This window comes from Ciona intestinalis, chromosome 8, assembly GCF_000224145.3.
Source record: "Ciona intestinalis chromosome 8, KH, whole genome shotgun sequence".
NCBI lineage: Eukaryota > Metazoa > Chordata > Ascidiacea > Phlebobranchia > Cionidae > Ciona > Ciona intestinalis.
The window spans coordinates 4,487,736-4,506,899 of NC_020173.2; the positions used below are offsets into that span (position 1 = coordinate 4,487,736).

At 36.9% G+C, this 19,164-nt stretch overlaps 2 protein-coding genes across 3 annotated transcripts; one reads left to right on the top strand and one right to left on the bottom strand.

The window, feature by feature from the left end:
- Window positions 1–1,793: 1,793 nt before the first annotated feature.
- LOC494376 (calmodulin-like) lies at window positions 1,794–3,046 on the top strand. Its single transcript, NM_001245044.1, is given in 2 exon segments — window positions 1,794–2,254; window positions 2,579–3,046. Coding segments are annotated over 2 exon segments (513 nt in total). The 5' UTR covers window positions 1,794–1,918; the 3' UTR covers window positions 2,756–3,046.
- A 332-nt stretch (window positions 3,047–3,378) lies between these two features.
- On the bottom strand, window positions 3,379–18,017 carry LOC113474448 (mucin-5AC-like). Of its 2 annotated transcripts, XM_026835553.1 has the most exons (29): window positions 17,775–18,017; window positions 17,003–17,087; window positions 16,613–16,808; window positions 16,356–16,476; window positions 15,677–15,802; window positions 15,535–15,593; window positions 15,135–15,310; window positions 14,328–14,363; window positions 14,129–14,187; window positions 13,828–13,966; window positions 13,485–13,612; window positions 13,148–13,265; window positions 12,949–13,058; window positions 12,801–12,878; window positions 12,652–12,727; window positions 12,433–12,519; window positions 12,075–12,260; window positions 11,928–12,010; window positions 11,181–11,869; window positions 10,683–10,852; window positions 9,983–10,390; window positions 9,634–9,708; window positions 8,889–9,068; window positions 8,333–8,595; window positions 7,602–7,771; window positions 6,973–7,053; window positions 5,712–6,029; window positions 4,960–5,063; window positions 3,379–4,852 (listed from the first exon to the last, which is right to left on the bottom strand). In XM_026835553.1, the coding sequence occupies exons 1-29, from the start codon at window positions 17,846–17,848 to the stop codon at window positions 4,217–4,219; spliced, it is 5,031 nt and encodes a 1,676-aa protein (XP_026691354.1). In that variant the 5' UTR covers window positions 17,849–18,017; the 3' UTR covers window positions 3,379–4,216. The 2 variants fall into 2 exon arrangements, with proteins under 2 accessions (XP_026691354.1, XP_026691355.1); XM_026835554.1 differs by lacking the exon at window positions 9,634–9,708 and having other exon boundaries at window positions 17,775–18,008.
- Window positions 18,018–19,164: the final 1,147 nt, after the last annotated feature.

The following is a 19,164-nucleotide window of genomic DNA, read 5'->3' on the forward strand; positions in this document are numbered from 1 at the left end:
AGTTTAGGCGTCTCATACGTTGTCAATATACTCTTTTACCTTGTCCGAGGGCCATGTTAACGTTGTATTTTACTTTTACAACAGGTGAAAAACAGCCATTTGTTAACTGGTCAATAGCTAATATTTCGACCGGCCTCCATACTGTGTTAAGAAGTATACATCAAGATAAAACACTACGAAAATTAGTTTGCAGATGTCAACGATAGCAAGCAGAGCTCAGACAATTTAGACCGATTACAAACGGATATTAGTTTATCAGCTGCTCATAATCGCAGACGTCGACGTTAACCTTGCTGGTTTATTTTTGGCGTCTATTTATAGATTTTTCCTTATAGGCTGCTTCATAAAAAGATTTTTTCAGGTAGGTCAAACTACATAAAAAAAAAAACGATTCAAAATTGATACATCTTCTACTTGTCCCACATTACGAACGTAATAACGAGCTATACAACCTTCTTCATAAAAAATTGCGTAATGGGCCCTCTAAAAGCACTGTGCTTGAGAACGAGTTCGGTTTGGATACTCAAGCCCTCGCAATTATAGTTGTATATAGCATATAGTAAGGTGGGGTGAGACGGGTCACCTTTAACACCCCCCATTTTAAAAAATTAATTTAAAAAAAAGGGGGGGGGAAATTGCCCAACGGGACACAAATGTAGACTCTACTTAATACACCTATATTTTTCTTTTGTAAAGTGTGGGTTCATTAAGTTCAGAGCGTTAAATTGAAAATCATATTTTCGGAATATAAACATATTGGATAGAGAGAAGCAAAACATAAAACGTCAATTTAATAAGAAGCCGTATTCATTTAAGTTGGATTTGATTTGGGATTGTCTTATAATTGAATGGGTGCTTTTATGTCCATTAACGACAGTATGGTACATTATATTATCGTTAATGGATGTAACGATGTAGGTCTGGTCGTTGGAAGTTGTTTATTTCAGCCGTTTAACGTATAGGTCGCAAATCATTCTCGCTGAAGGTGATGAGTCTGATGATTTAGCAACGTAGGGGGTACTGGGGAAGATCTGGTTTGTTAGAAGGCCGCGTTAGGCTTTTGATGTGTCACAATTGAAATAAACAATAAAGTCGCCGGCGTGAAAGAGGTTAATTAAGTATGTGAGTAAAGTGACACCTACTAGACTTGTTCGCGTGCGACCCCTGTATAGACAGTTCTGTTTCGATTTTGCTTCATAAAAGATTTGATGGATGAACAGAAACTACCCTTGAATACAGACTAATGTACGAAAAAAAACTCTAAAAGGCAGTCAGTTTATGGCACTTTAATGTGTGGTATACAGCGGTCAAAGGAAAGACATTATTTTTACATTAAGCATTAAAGTCAGGTGTATTATTGTTATACAGGCGCTAATGAAATTTCATCGATTTTTTGCATAGGGTAGAATCTGTCCTTGTAGTTTAACGAGGAAAGTTACAGTGTAACATTAGGACTTGGTTGGACTATTAGTCAGATCTATAGCCTGACTTTGAAACGTTTTAGTCTCCAGAGAGGTTACGGTAATGCGGTCGCGAGAACTAGTTAACTCACGCACGCGGTGCGTCACGCCTAACACTGCGTTGCTCTTGCTAAACGAAGCTTGACTGTTTTTATTGATGGTAATTGCCTCGCATAGTTGCAAAGTTAATTTATTTTGGTTCCAGGGCAACATGTGCAATTAATTTTAATGACATTCGTTCGACTCGCAACGTTTTGTGTCACGCAGAATTTAAATAAGAAGGAATGCTACTAATTAGCTAGTAGAATAATATACGTTACGTTGCTTGGCTGTATTCCTAGGCGTTCGCAATTAGTTTTTCCTGTGTGCTGTTTAAATGGTGCACGTACCTACTGGACAAGAGCATTACGCTGAAAGCACAGAGAAGTATATTTGTAAGAGAACTGCGACTGCCGAAAATGTCAGCAACGACAAAGCCTGGAACTGCAAAGCCTGAGATTGCGAAGTCTGAAACCATCAAGCGCACTACTGATTCACAAATGGAAGAATTAAGGGAAGCATTTCGATTTTTTGATCGAAACCAGAACGGCAGTATTGAACCTGAAGAATTGGGATCAGTGATGACCTCGTTGGGATATTGCGCTACAGATTCTGAACTAAAAGATATGATCCACGAGGCAGATGTGGATGGGAATGGGAAGATCGACTTCAAGGAGTTTGTCCGGATGATGGAACTTAAGACCAACGAACGTCCAGAGCAAGCAGAGGACGAAGAATTAAGAGAAGCATTCAAGGTGACGTTAAGAGCCTTTAAAGTGAATCGATGATTTTCTTTTTATGAATATTACGATTTATTTCAGTCAGTTCCCCTGGTAAAAGTCGCCTTCCTATTTAAATATTTATGAAATGCATCAAAAGCTAGTATTCCGTATAACATGTTATGTTGCATGAGAAATCTAAAAATCAATGTTACACTTCGTTAAGGGTTCACATTTACTTTGGTTCAAACCGCGATAATTAATTAACTCGACAGGGCACATGGCGACTGGATGTATAAATGCGTTAATTTATGCCATTTGAAAGTGGTTACAGTTTGGTCATTCTTTACACATATACAGGTTTTCGACCGGGACGGTAACGGTTTAATTAGTCGTGCGGAATTAAGTCAAGTCATGGGAAATCTGGGCGAACAGCTGAGCGAAAAAGATCTCAATGATATGATTTCTGAAGCCGACAAAAACGGTGATGGTCAAATTGACTATGAAGAATTCGTGCAAATGGTGGCGAAGAAGTGATTTACACAACATTGCGCAAAGCTTTCTGACCTAGTTACGTTCGTTACATGTATAGTACGTCTTATTTAGATTCAACCATGTTCCTGTATGCACTAACTTATTCGCGGTACAAATATATGTTGTTTAAAAGGTGGTACCATTATTGATTTTGGCACAAACTTGTTGTTTTTATGCCTTCGCATTGGACTGCATTCTGTTGGCAGCAACATAATGTTCTGTATTATACGGTGCAATTACTAAAACATTGTATATTTCTTTTCCGCTTTGCGTATAATAAACCACTGACTTAGACCATTGACTGGAGCATGTGAATAATAAAAAATCACCAAATGGAGCATATGTTATACTGCATGTTAATGCGAATGCAGTTTGTCAGCGATCGTATCTTTGACAGAAGTCTTTAGGGATATTAATTTTAAGTAGAAGTGTTACAGTCATGTTCAACTGCTAAACAGGAATTTAACATACCTTTAAAATTAGACTCCATATAACGGAAATCAATAGCCCAGCCAGCGCATGGCAAAAGGTGAGGTTCAGCTGTGTTACGGAGAACAGTTTAGACCCCAATCTGGAAAACGAGAGCAAAAATCGATCCGGTCGATGAAATGAGAACGACAGGCAGGTTGGGCAGATGAACTTTTATTGGTTGCGACTCATCCACTGTAATATGTTCTAACGGTTTTAATTTGCTGAGAGTGAGAACAAGCTAAGAACGAGAGAAGCATGCTAACATATTAAACAAAAGTTCGTTCTGGCCGCTGTCGCTTTCATCTGTGGGGTCCGAGCGAATGGTATTTTAGGGAAAATACGAAAAGGGCAGTGATTGGATTCTGTGCGACAGCGCAGACGGCGCTATAGCAGCATGCCGGGGCGAAACATGGCACTCGCGGGAACGGTCGGTAAAAATTCCGGCGCACTGTGGAATGAAATAGTCGATCCCAAGTTTCTGAGTCCTGAAATAAAACGACGGCGCAAGACGTTCGAGTGCCGCGAAAAAAACAAAAGCAAAACGACGGGTACAGTTTCCGCGAGGTAGCAGTAACTGGAGCGTTTAAAATGGGTGGGGCTTAAAGACACCTCGGATACAGAGAAAAAAAGGGGTATTGGGTTAGATAAGCGACAGAAAAGAAGAATTACAAAAATAAAAACTTTGTAGGGCGTTATTAATAGCAACATTAACGGGAGAAAAGAGAAAAAACAAAAACGTTATTGGAATAAGATTAGTACGAAGCTGATTCACGCTTGTTCAAGAAGCGTCTTCGTATCTGGGTCTCGAATTACTGTGTTCAACCATGATTTAGTGACACCGTGTAAGTTCGGGAGATGCTGTATTGTTCTTACGGTGTCTGGTTGTTTCGATGGGCCCAGCTACACAGGTGTTGATATGTACAGTTATTTACAATATGCACTGGCTCCGATGATATGTCGGTTGTTTCCTGAGATGACACTTGATTGGTGATGCTAACGACGGTGTGGTTCGTGTGAATAGTAACCACCCGGCCTATCGTTCGGCTGTTTCGAGTAATATTCCATCGGTCCATGCCTCGGTGGGCCTGGACTCAGCGAGCGCTCAATCCTCGGCGGATAGTACGCCCCTTTATCGGAGCGAAGCGGTGGATCGTGGTAGTGGGATGGGTAGTAACTTGAGTGCGAGCGAGAGTAAGGCGGGCGTTCCATACGAGAATCGCCGCGAACCTCGTCCCTCCTTGGAGGTCTGTATCTGCCGTCATAATGACGAGGTTTCTCCGAGCTTCTACGGTATTGGTAGTCCGATTCACAGGGGGATAAAGGGGGGTGGTTGGGGTAGTATTCTATCGGAGGATATCGGATGTCTTTTGGCGGGCGGGTCGATTCTCGCGGGGAATACCCGTCCCAACGAGGGGATCCCCCATCACGTGACAACACGGGCGACGACCGACGATTGTACACGACCTGGGGTACACGGTTCGGGCCGCGTACTAAGGAAGGTATAGGTTGCCCGGGCACGGCAGGTGTTATAGATGGCACCTTTTGTGGTGGGTTGTTGTTGTTGCTGTCCCAGTGGCGTGAAGACTCCTGTTTATGGTTGTTTGATGCGGAGTGTTTTGATCCGCTTTCCTAATAGAAGGAATTAATAAAAAAATTAAAATTGACATTTATGTAGGCAAAATTTCAGTTACATAAAACATGATTACAATAGAAACTCGAAATGTTTGAAAAATTACCTGTGGATGATGACGTGGAGACTTGGACGACATCGTGCTGTTACTCCCACTAGATGTCCCACTATTATGACGAGATCTTGAGTTGATAGTGTCAGGTAGGTTATCTGGTGACCAAATTTACTTGTTTAATATATACACCTGTAGGCTTTTTTAGAGTATATACAAGTTTTATTGTGTTTATTTATGAAATAAACACCCTTTTTTTCTAATTTAATTTTTGTGCATTCTGTGGTAATAATAGGTTTTGTTTCTTTATCTGTATACTAGGTGTATAAGAAACTTCTGCTTTTCTGTGTAAAAACGTTTGGTGTTCAAAAGCTTATCTGAAAGTTGATGAACATAGAGCAGGATTTATAAGCAACATACTGTAGTGGTTTGGGTCGTTAGGACATACTGCAGTAGTTTTGCATGTGTAAACAGAATATATATAAATCACAAGTAATGTTGCAGTGTCCAGGTTATTTAACTGAAATGTTATTTTCAATTAAACTTCAATCCCACACAAAGCAATTATGTCTCAAAGGATTGGCTCGATTTTCTCACAATGTAAGAGAAACCGGAACTTGACAACTTTGAGTGGCATTTGTGCACTAATATTTTACTCGGAGGGAGCACAGCCATGTTGTTATTCCCATTAGACGTCCCACTATTATGTCGATGGCTGATGCACTTAGAGCAAGGCTTACAAGCAACATACTGCAGTAATGGAGTTTAGTATTCATTGCATGTTCAAGTGTAGGAGTGGATCTTACCTCTACTTGAGGATGCTTCCCGTGAAGAGTGACGATGATCAAAAGTAGGAGTGGAGGGAGATGTGAGAGAGGTACTCGAGTAGCTCCTTGAGGATTGTGGTGATGCAAACGACTTTATGGATGCGGGACTTGCTCTTGACTTACCAGGAGTAGGGAAAGAGTTCCTGTGAGCCGGACTTCTGGTGGAGAGGGAAGATGGTTTGCTCTTCACTTGACTTCCACGGATGGCAGGACTGCTGTGGCATCTTCCGACAATGGAGCGATGCTCGGATGTTGTGGAGGTGTGGGATGGGGAAGTGAGAGCAGGGGAGATCACACCTGGTGAGTAAACATGTGATTAGAATAATATAAAACATTCAATTAATAAATACAGTTGTTGCAGACTGTGTTATCCGTTTATAAAGAATTATTAAAGTCTGTAAATACTTTAGACTTCAAAACCGAAACACAGCAGTAGGTTTCTTAGGTATACTTATGAACTTTGACTAATTAAAATACTATGTAAATATAAGGCACATACTGTGTTCCCTTAAGTCCGTTTATGTTATAAAAAATGTTGGGGGTACCTCTTAAAACGTTCACCAATTAATAAAATTGTTAGTGTGTCATTAAACACATATTAAACTACATTGATTGTTGTAAACCTTACATAACAATTGCTTAGGAAAGCAGCACAGAAACAGAAGTTACATAAATTTAGTGTTATGACGACAAGTTATCGGTTAGAATAGTATAAACACTCGACTAAGTAATATAGGGAACTGGTTTATTTAATCTGATTGAGAGTGCAGTCTTGTGTTAAGGAATAAGAGATAGGAAGATATAACGTCTTGGTTTTGTTTTGTTAACAGGTACCGAGAGACACTGCCTAAAGCGGTAAAGGAAGCTAGCCAACATGTTATACTTGGCTAGTCAAGTCTGACACTTGAAAAACAAAGCTGTAATTGAAAACTGTTTCTGCCGGTGAAGTGTCCAGTTTCCTATATTAGTTTGCCCATATTTTAAGAGAATGTTTCACCCAGTCAATCACATTGCTTGCATGACAATACTATAGTACAATATATTTAAATAACATTTAAAATACTGTAATAACTAATAATCATATATTTTTATTAAACACTAGATACAAAAAAAAACACAAATTTTACAGTCTTAAAATTACCAAGATTCCATGTAAAAATAAAATTTGGGCATAAAATCATGGGCTGTTAGCCTATGTTATGTTTATAATGAAACTTTGATACTTGGTAAACAAACTTACTTTTATCGTGTTTCACCGAATCCTCTTTAACAGCCATGTGTTCCTGTTTACTTGACTTGGTTGCTAGTGGTTTAGATGGGACTGAATAAGGAACAATGTGGTTTAAACAATAATGCTGATTTAGCTAATAAAGTATCACATGCATAGTTGTTTAGTGCTGTTACAATTTAATAGCAGAAACCAGAAGAAAAGGATATATATCAAAACATAAGTATAGATAGCTACAATAAATTCCACGAATCTGACCCTAATTTGGTGCTTATAGAGTTGGACGATTCTTGTGTAAAGAAATACAATTTTTTTTGCTACAAAAAATATAGCCAAACCGAATTTTATAACAAAAGATACATTTTTCGCCTAAATGGCATCAGTAGTCTTCTATACAAATAGAATTCAATCCTAATGCAGTAAAACAGTACCGCCCATCTATTCTATTCTATTCTGTATGGGTGAGGGGTGAGGTCCGTGAGGACCTGGGATTTAGGCCAGACTTTGCCCATTACCCCAACACCCTTGTATGTCCGAAAGTGCGCCGGTAGTAAAGTTCTTTATTCATGTACCGCCCATAAGAACATAAGTTGAGTTGTTCATACTTATTTAAAATAGTAAACAATCAATATTAAACTTACCATCACTTGGTGCATTGAGAGTTTTGACTGCTTTCACCACAACATCCATTACTTTTGGTGGGAGAGTTTTAATGAGACCAGCTTGTAATGCACTTGCCAAGTTTCCTTGTGTTACCTCATTCAATGCCTTCGTTAACTTTTCAACACTTTCTTCAACATGCGTATTTGTTCTAAGATAGAAAAATTAAAGGCATTACTTTTGTGGTCGCTTTGTACTCTGTAGTTTGCTTGTAATGTAACTTTTGCAAGTGTAAGTTGACATTGAAAATATGTTCTTTAGTTGCATATTTATGTGTGTCTGAAATCTTGGTCCTACATTGTTGTAACATTGTACTTGTAAGACTCAGTTAAATGTAAAATAGATTGTAGCAACTAGCTAGCATCAAACTATAGTGTGTAATGTGTATAACATATTAAGTGACAGTGCTTTTTAATGCTGACAAAAGTTATGTAGTAAATTTTATGTTTTGCTCTTTTTAAATAAAAAATTATAAATCACAAGTAATGTTGCAGTGTCTAGGTTATTTAACTGAAATGTTATTTCCAATTAAACTTCAATCCCACACAAAGCAATTATGTCTCAAAGGATTGGCTCGATTTTCTCACAATGTAGAGAAACCGGAATTTGACAACTTTGAGTGGCATTTGTGCATTAATATTTTACTCGGAGGGAGCAGAGCCGTATACACTGATAAGGAAACATTAAATATTGATCGCTGGGGTGCACTCACGTTTTGATTAATGATTTGCTTTTGGTTGCGGATCCGGGGTTTGGCTTGTCTGTGCTGGTGGGAGACTGTAGAGGAGTGGGTTTCTGAGACAACTTGGAAACTTGGACTTGCTCTTTGGGTTTCTGATTCGAATCCTTGACAGGAGACAAGGATAGGATGGCAGGGGAAGAGGAGGTAGGTTTTACTGGTTTGTGGAGCTCTGTGGGCATCGTTAAGCTCTTCCTACCATCTTTACTTCGTTTTAAATACTCCTGCAGTGAGACCTGAAACAAACAACAGTGTTAAGTGTTTTTACCAGGCATGTGGGCAAATGTACCGATATTTTTTTATACCTAAGCCTGAAACCATGGTAAAATTTGGAACCCTTTTCACATGCTTCCAATTATGACACTTTTAATACATAATCTACCAAATATTAAAATCTTAAAATGAAAAAGTCTCAATGTATGTATATATACATTTAAAACTAATAAATACAAAATCTTTGAAACATTCTTATACACTCAAATACACTCAAGCTTTTTATTGCAAATTTAATAGAGAACTAAAAAGACACCTTTTTCTTTGTGGGTGCACTTTTCACTTCTTGTTGGTCGAGTGTTAATTGCGACCTTGGGTCAGATAGAACAGAGGTCGTATTATCCAGCATACTTGGAAAAAAGCGATGTGTTGTAGTTGCCCCGGTGTAACCAGTGTTTATACAAGGAAAGAGACTTGCTGGTTGGTGCGACTTCACCTGTACATTGATACCATACTTGTTATTCAAACTATAATAAAATTTTAATGTTTTTTATACTATACAATGCACTGGCATGCTATCCACCATTGTTATAACACACCAGGCCACAAAATGTATATTTCTCATGGAAACATTTACATCTAAAGATGAGATTCTCAACGAGTTGGAGAAAATGAAACCATAACAGTTAAGAAAACTTGTCACTGCAGTTTACAAATTAATCAAACACGTATTAGCTATATTACGAAAATTGGTTCAAATTTTCGGGCATCTTGTACTTTTTTGTAAAACATAACTGCATAAAACGTAACTGCAAACACGATGAAAAACTAAATTACTTTTTTCCAATTACCATGATGTAGAAGTAGCATTGCATTTTAGTAATAGGATAACAGTGAGATAGGATTGTTAAAGTTGCACATAAAGAAAACTATACTTGGGACTCGCGACTGTCGCGAGTGGCATAAAAAAAAAAACGGTTTGGTCTTAAGCCACAGCAAACCATGCATGGTAGGTGAACATGCTCAAGCAAAAAACAAGGCTTTGTAATGGGGAAGGTTACCTCTTGCTCATCAGTTGTTGATGGTTCAGGTTCAGATTGCAATACCACAGTCTCATCATCATCATCAGATAAGCTCTAATGAGGTAAATGATGTGGTATGCATGGTTACATTGACATGCAATGATAACAGTTATGAGGTTAATGAAGCATGCCACAATACAAGAATATATTACATGCAATATGTAGTTCAAAGTTAGGCAAGCAATAGTCAGCGATTATTGCTTCTGGGAACAAAAAGCCAAGAGCTTTCTTGGGAACACAGAGCTAAATATATCACAAGCCTATTGGTTGATACTTTAGCTTACATTGCCTATTAGCAGTCAAATGGAACGGTATCAAGGTTACATACCTCATATTCAATTGAGGGTAGTGGGCTCATGCGCTTGTTAGCATTAATGTTGACTGTAGCGACCTCCACAGGTGTAACTCCACATAACATTTGAGATGTTTCACTATTCCCAGGAACTGAAAGTGGTAATCCACAATTTGTATCCACAGTTAAGTTTTGAGTGGGATTGGTTTGTTCATCAGAGCATTTTACTTCTTTATGCGTTAAAACAGCGTCTGACTCTATGTTGGTATAAAGTTTATCTTGTGAAGTTTGCACAGTGTCTGGTAATGCAGATTTCAAATATCGTTTCTTGGGACAGTGAGTTTCTTTGGTAAGTGATATTTTGTCTGCTGCAATAAATGGCTGTGCTGGTTCAACTGGTGTGTTTGGTATCAGATCCTCTTCCACTGCTCGTTGCAGCCAATACTACAAACAAAGCAATTGGTCAATAGGGTTGGATTTATTTTGTTCATATTTATATCTGGTTGGTTTTATTGTATTCAAAATTGGTTTCATTTTATTCAATTTTATATTTATAATTATATATATATAGGCTATATAATATAGGCTACATTAACTTTCAATTACAATGAGTAAAATTTTACGCTGCAAATAATTAATATGATTCCGTACTAAAGAAGAAACAAAGATTAAGCTATATTTACAAAATAAAACTATCAAACTAATAAAATTAAATCTTATATTGTGTAAAAATTACCTTTTTTGTGAACTTCATATCCATTATGCTTGACTTCCTTGCCAACTGAGGACACACACTGATGTGAACTTGACCGAGTGGAACACCTGGTCTAAATGTCCATGGTACAAAGGTGGTTGTCGATTGTGTGGTGGAAGTCGGATAGATACCTCGACGTGAGAACACTGCAGCTGTTGATGTAATAAGTTTAATAAAAAAAATGGAAAATTATGATTTTCGTGAGATGTAAGATCGGTAAAAGTCAACTACATGGAAAAAGTAGAACTGCAATGCATACCACAGTAACACTTATGTCGTTATTATTGCTGAAAATACTAAAAAGTAGAACTGCAATGCATACCACAGTAACACTTATGTCGTTATTATTGCTGAAAATACTAAAACAACCTATTTCACAACAGGTCTGGCTAAGAAAGAATAATAGCAATTGTTGCAATAAAATTAATTTGAAAATGCTAGTTGATACAGCAGCAAAAACATTTGAGAATAAACTGTTACCTGTGGTAGATGTGGAAGGTATGTCGACTGATGATTTCTTTGATTTTGACAACTTCGTGGACAGATTAACTGCCAATGTAGCTGTGGTGGTAGTAGTGGTGGTACTCATATCACTTGGTGTTATGGCTGTTGTCGTAACTGTGATATTATTGCTCACTGCTGCTGTGCTGGGTTCAGAGTGAGAAATCGTGACAGAAGGACTGAGTGGGGTTGAAACTGAAGATGGAACTTCTGCATCTTGTGTGGGTGAACTAACCAGGTTTGTTAACTTCTGTCCGGATGTATTATCATTTGGTGATAGTGAGGTGTTGGGTAATACATTGGTGGGTATGGGAGCACCGGCCTCTGTAGTGAGGTTTGGTTGTTGGATGGTGGATGTGCTGGTTACATGTGTAATGCTCTTGGGTGAGGTGGATGTTGTGTTTACTCCGGATGTTGAAGTGATCGTGTCAATAAGAGCAGTCTCTGGAAGAGCTTCATAATGGGGGACACCAAAAGATGAGGAGTTTTCACTGTCAAAGGATGGAAAACGGTCGGAAAAACTTGAGATTGTGCAATGAGGTGTAACACTGTCACATGAGTGGTTTGAATCTGTTTCCATAGCAGCACCTGGTGACATGACACCTTCGAACGAGACACCCCTTCCTCTGCGGGAGTTCCGACGACCTCTGGTTGACCTTCTTCTATTGCTGTTGAAAAGTGGATGTTATATAAATATCTCAACAGTTGGGGATATGTGGTACTTACTTTCCAATTCTTCGAGTGGGAGTTGGACTATGAGTGGACACGTTCTCTTCCCCAGGTAAGCAAGGATGAGACATAACAACAGCCTGGTTTATAAATGTGTTACCAATAGTAGAAGTGTATGAATAGGTAACAGGTACAAGCATTTACCTGTAATGAGTCAGAAGTGGAGGTTACAGTCGAGGTAGAGATGAAATCATTTGCTTCTTGTTTGCTTGACTCCTTGCTAATATCGGATGCAGGGTGAGCATGATGTAGTTGCTCTTTTCGCTTCTCCTGCTTCTCCATCTTCTCAAACCTTCGGATATAAGCCTCCATCTTTCTCTCCTCACGAGACTATATAGGAAGTATGCAATAAAAACAATTATTTCCTACCAACACAGCTAGCGTTTAAAATAGGAGAGGGACAAATAGATATACTGTTTTTGCTTTATTTCTGTACAGTCATTTGTTTATAACTCAGTATTCAATAAACTGGGTCAAGTGTCCTTTATAACAATATACCGACCTTTTTTCTCAAGTTATCAGCAGCATTGTCACCATCGGCATCTATATTACGCGTTGCTTCATGGTCGGAACTCAAATATCCGTTCGTCTGTAACATGGGTGAGGTAAGAATTAATATGCGAAACCAACAAGCAGTCACTTTCAAGCCAAAGCCTCAATCACAACAACAACTATAAGAAATGATTTATCCACACATAACTAAACCACAGGTTTTACTTACATGGATTCGATTTAACGATAACCTCAGAGGTGACAAACGCCTTTTCCGTTCATCCAGTTTGAGAAGCTTTGAGTCACTTTAAATAGAGAGGGAGTTATTTAATTTAAAGTTACTTCTGTAAGTGGTGTTTGATGGGATTAAGTACTCACTTTGGTATCCTCATGTTGGTGAACTTATACACAGGGCAGTCTTTGAACTGAGAACAACCACACTCCATGTTGTAATGACTGTAATAAGGAAAATTGCTTATTTGGAAAAGGGTGATCTAATACATTTTAATAGAATAAGAAGACATACCAATTTTGGTATTTGATGTCAAACGGGATGGTGATCTCGGCTCCATTAAGGATCCTGCTTTTAGCATAAATGAAAAGGTGGATTTTTCCATCTTCCATAACATGCCTTATCTAGGAGGGAAACGATATAAAGGTCATTAGAAATTGTGCCAATCCAAAGTCTAATATGCAAATGTACAAGAGTAAGATTGAACACGTACCTCACAGTTGGGACAGCAGGAGCGTCTTATATATCGAGATATATTACCAGTGGTTCTGGAATCCACACAGATCTCCAAACCATCAAAACCATTGTAGAAGAACACAAATGGGTACGGCCTGATAAATATTTATGTTATGTATAATAAAATTTGTTTTTTTTTAATTTAAATTGAGTTTTATTAAAATATTATAGGTAAACAAATACCATATAGTTTAATGTGTTCATACATGTTAAATTTAATCAGTTCATTAAAAAGAAAGTATGCATAACAATTAACAACATCCTGTTATTTGGTGTTTACACTATCTCAAGTCTCAACACATCCCATTACTCACCTTTCGTATAGAGTAGAGTTAACCCCTTCAAACTGATTTGAAAGCATGTAAGAGCCACAGACCTCAGCAACAGGATGCGACATACACACATCCTCCAGTGTAAGCACTGTGTTACGTAACTGCTGTACCTGTGAGATAAACCAAGCTCTTTATAACTGTAATGAATCATGATACAGAGTGGTATATTGCTAACAGTTCTATCATAGTAAAAAGGTGTCCTACCAACAAAGCTGTATTTGCGGATATATCATGTGCTTGAGGCACTTTTACGGATAAATTGGAATAAAATGGTTACAGTAGACTGTACTATATATGGTATGAAGCGCAGACATTGACACCACACCTTAACAAGTTGTTCTCTTAGTTTGGAAAGATTGGATTGTTCTTTCACAGCCATTTTTGATGATGAAGACAGAACAGCCTGAAGCAGTTCTTGGCTGTACATGTTCTCATTGATTTCCTGGTACTTCTCATTCCACTCCCTACATAGATAGCATGGGTTGAAGCATGTTTACATTGAAACAAGTGGGATATGTTGACATAGGGCTCGGCTTGATTGAGCCTGGTATTAATATGGCACCACCATAGAGAGTAAACGTTTATTTTCTAGCTACAACACACAAAGCAGTAAATTGTTGAAATACCTGAGTTTTCTTGCCCAAGAAAAACTGATTCCGCATTCCTCTGTTTCATTACATGAAGACTGCAATATAACAATATATTATTGCTTATATAATATAGCAATAATTTGCCAATAAATATAAAAAATATTAAATAATAGGCAGCTTCGAACTGGTGTTACAATCACTAAACAGTGATATATCATGAAAAAGGGTTGTCTACCTTAGATCTTGAACGCTTGCGTGAAGGAAAATGATTCTGAAATGAACAAAACGTGGCTTTAACATAATTTAAGATCAAACAAACAAAATTACTCATGACACTGCAATTTTTTTGCTGGTATTGTTAAAAAGTTTTCAGGTAAAACAGAATGCAGTATGTTTTACTATATATAGTATGACTAATTATCAAATTAATTTTCAAGTATTAATGTGTGACTTTGTGCCACCAAAATACTATTTAAAACTGTCTGTTAAACCATTGAAATAAGAAGTAAAACAAGTGGATTACAGGAAGTTAAAAGGTGTGGCAATGTTAACAGTAGCTTACACATTAATTACACAATTTCTGGTTTGTGGAACATACCAAACATTTAATTATTGCCTGCTACTGTTATGATACACTGATAAACTTTGCAGTTGAATTCTTATAATATATATATTTGTTAAATTGTTATAACCCCAATAATACGTCAAACAAGCAAACACTGTATGGCCAGAACAAGACACACAGACTGTTCCTTTCATTCTTTACCTTTGTTTACATTTTAATAGCCAGCTATGGGCAAACATTGAATAAATGAATAACGCATGAGTGGCCTAATTCAGTGGCTTTGTAAGCTTAAAGGAACTTAACAGCCTTGTTAAATATTTGTTTTTGACAACCTGGTTATTAATGAGTGACCAAGTGTATTTCTAACACAAATACACTTCTACCCACTAAAAATATTTCAAAATATTATGCGAAAATTGCTACCAATGCCCAGGTTAATTTTGTTTAAAAACCACTGGTTTGGAATAATTGACTCACTTTTTTCCCATTACGTTTGCTATTTTCCCGACTTCGCTTTCGTTTCTTTCCTGTTGAAACTGCTTCTTGTTTCTTAGAGGTAATGGTAAGGCTTGTTGGTGTGGATTGTACGGATGAATAGAGAACTTTGTTGTTCATCTCTACATCACTGTCTGTACCACTGCTATCGGTGCCCACTGTAACAAGGTGGGGTTATATTATTATATTAAGTAGCCTATTTGAAAACAGCTTCAAAGCCTTTTTACATCAATAATGATCAATTTATTGAATAGCTTAAACATCACAGGAACTAAACGCTAGATAAATTATTAAACACAGCAGAACAACTTATAATTCACAGTATTTATATTTAAAACAGATTTGTATATTCATAAAAAAATATGTTCACAAGGCTACTTACTTAAAAAATCCTCCCGTTTCCGAGTTTGAAGTTTAATTGCTTCTTCCCTATTTAAGGATCTGTAAAATTAAACACAATGTCAATGTTGATTCATATATCAAATTTGACTGAATTGAATATAACTGACTGGCAAAATACTTACCTTGGGTTGCAGTGATCGCATAGAAAAGTCTCTGGGATGTTATTTCTGTCAATGCTCATGCAGTCAATGTGTTGCCACACACTGCATTGATCACAACATATCATGTAGCCATCATCGTGTGTGAATCTGATGTAATTACGAATTTGAATTTTTGTTTACACAGTTTTTACAAGTCACAAGAGTAAAACTGTCATTCCAGTAACACAGAAACGTCTTTTAAAAGTATCATATAAATGTTAATGGTAAAAATTTTACTGGAAGCATTGTAGGTATAGGTAACACGCACACTGCATGGTACAGTTCATGTCATTGTTTAATTGTTCTTGATGGCCCTAAAAACTTCAGCACGTTAATTTCCAAATGGACATGCACGCAAACAGACATAACAATTTCTGTGTAGTGACTGATACCGATACTAATATAATTAATACAGCACTACATGCTGCAGGAAATGGACTACTTCCTATTGTAATAAAGTATAGCATAGGCTATTGCTGCTACCATAAGGCCAATTACCCAACGCTCTATATATATATTTGAAAAACACAATATTAGTCTTTTGTTTTTTTTTGTCTAAAATAATTTTGTTAAGAGAGCACAATAGCATAGGCTATATTGTTTGTTCTGCAAAATAAGATAACATAAGAATTAACACAACAGCTTAACTAAAATAACATACCCGCATATACATCTTGTTATATCCGACAAAACTGTGCTATTTTCTGAACCAGCGGCAGCAAGGCCATTTGAAAATGCTGTTGTTGAGTTAACCACCCTATCTTCATTCAGTTTATCCAAACCTATAAAAATTGTGGTTCTTTTAAACTTGTTCATATTTGTATTATATCTCTTAGAACCTATCCAATTTTAAAGCATTTAGCAAAATTAAAATACAATTAATACGAACCTCATTCAAATAAATGCAACTCTACATACCTGCCCCATTGTAACAAGGCAAATTTGAGGTTAGTGAGTGAGGAGGTGATATTTCAATTGGTGTAGGTTTGATGCAGAGGTCTTTGCTGGGCGAGGATAAGAAACAGTTTTCCCCATTTAACGAGTTTGCGGTAAAACCTGTGGTTGGGGAGAGGGGTGGAGTGGGTGGAGGTGGCAATGCACCATAGTTGTGATCCTGTGGATTAAGTAAGTGGTAAAAGCACTTTCTAGTTTTAATTACAAAACTAGTATTAGTTTATGGTAAAGCAGTTTACAGTACAAAATATACAATTTTAGAATTAGCAGAATTTAACTCTAGTCTAGACATGGTTGAAAAATTCCATATTTGGCAGTGTGGTTCAGGTAGTATATCAATGCTTTAGAATATACCTGATAAGGAAGCCCAAACCCCCTATGTTTGTTACACGCTGGAGACTGTTGGCATGGCACTGGAACAGTCGGAAGAGTCTCAATTCTGTTTAACAAAGATCAAAAATATAAATATTTTATGCAAACAAGGTAAAGACGTGGCAATCATGGTCATTCCCTTTATATTATAACACTGATAGTAACATCATTACTGGAATATGTACCAACAACCAACACATGATTTAACATCATTCTATACAGATAAGAGAAAGAGACAAAAATGACATTTACCCAGCTAGTGTATTCATAATCATACACAACCTTTTTGTGGGATTGGCTATTTTAATATTAAACTTCTAAAACGTAGATGCAGTTATTGATTCATTGATTATCTAATATCCTTATTGACTGGATGGTTAAGCCAATAGCGTGCACTGTGTATGTATATTGTACGATTTGATGGTTTGTATACCATATGAGCATTAGGGAAAACAATTGACACCAAGACAATGTGGAGGTAAGAAATAAGAATTGACACTTGATTAGCATTGTGTAATCATTGTTAATGTGCCTGGAAATAGTGTTTACTGTACATATAAATGCCTAGTTTACTACATTTGTAGGAATTAACACTGGCAGAGAAAATATATATATATATATATATAAGCCCTAGGTAAATAAATAATAATCATCAAGAAAAGCTAGGCATGGAACAGAATTGTATACTTGTAAAAAGTTATTTTCCTATAGTAAAAAATGAAAAACAACAAGAAATTGTATGCATGGAACATACTTTGAACCAACAGCCATTTTTACACAGATATCCTGCTTGAGCTTTGCAGAGGCAGCAACCTCTATGCTCATCATGTGCTTGGCACCTTGGTCTTTTTGACGGTAACGTTTGATTAGTCCATTCAGTCGAACTTAAGTCCATCACATACATCCGGCAAAACTTTATATCGAAGGCAATATTAGTGCCATAACATTCAATTCTGGCATTCGTATTTCATGTTAACCTTAACTTTATCATATTATAACATCTATAGGCACATGAAATATTATTTTAAAATCATAATATATAGGTCATAGGTGGTATGCTGCCCAGCCAAAATATATATGATTACTGCATGCTTTTTATAACAAATTATGTATGCAATAGAATGAAATAAGTGTACAACCTGGGTACTATAATAAATTTACACATTTAAAACAGCTTTTAAACTTAACTATATATATATAGATCGCATATACAATGTTACAACTAATAAAATAAACCTTGTACTAAAACCTCATAAAACAAATGTTGCGTTTGTAAAGCAAACGAAATATGTACGAACTAAATTCTGAATCAACAGTCCAAAGGAACATGCTAATGGTAATACAGTAACGTGTAATATTACATTAAAACGAGGCATTAGCAGTCTTATACGATGTTTTATAGCTTTCTCACTAGTACAGTTTTACAATAGCCTAACCAATAAACGTAGAAATAACCTAAAATACCGCTATAATTGGCTATAAACAAACCCTAAAGAAATGTTGTCATTTCCCGTCGATATTTTTCAAAGATGGCAGCCGAACTAAAGTGGCTATAGGCGTACATGACGTCATAATACAACAAACAAAGGTCGCTATACCCAATAGCAGGGGCGCAGTCTGTTTAGAGACTATATTCGAGCAACGGCTTACTGTTTGTGAAGCGGAGTTGTTGTAACTCTATAACTTCAGCTGGTTTTAAGGGTTGAGATGATAGTTATCGTGTTTCTCTAGTAATTTCCGTTACAATTTCATGTTGTTTTACTAAAGCACGCTGCAAAAATGGAGTTATTAGCAAAGAGGCGTTGGATTTAGGATTTCTTTAGCATTGTGGAACGATTTCTGCTGGCGGGAATATTTTAACCGATTCGTTTTATTGTTTAGCATTTTTGCGCGCTTTTTATGCTCTTTGTGTTATTTTTGTCCTTGTTTGATAAACTGCTTAGCTTTACACGATGTGCATGTGTCGCTAAATAAAAAAAACTATACTCGTATTGTCTGCTTTTCTTTTCACACTGGTTTTCGACGTACTTCGTAACCCAATAGATTGTGCGTGAACTGCGTATTCGCGAAATTTAATTTAGTGAATACAATAATACATCCTTGTAAAACGATTTGTCTACGCAATGTCTTCTTTAATTAGCTTT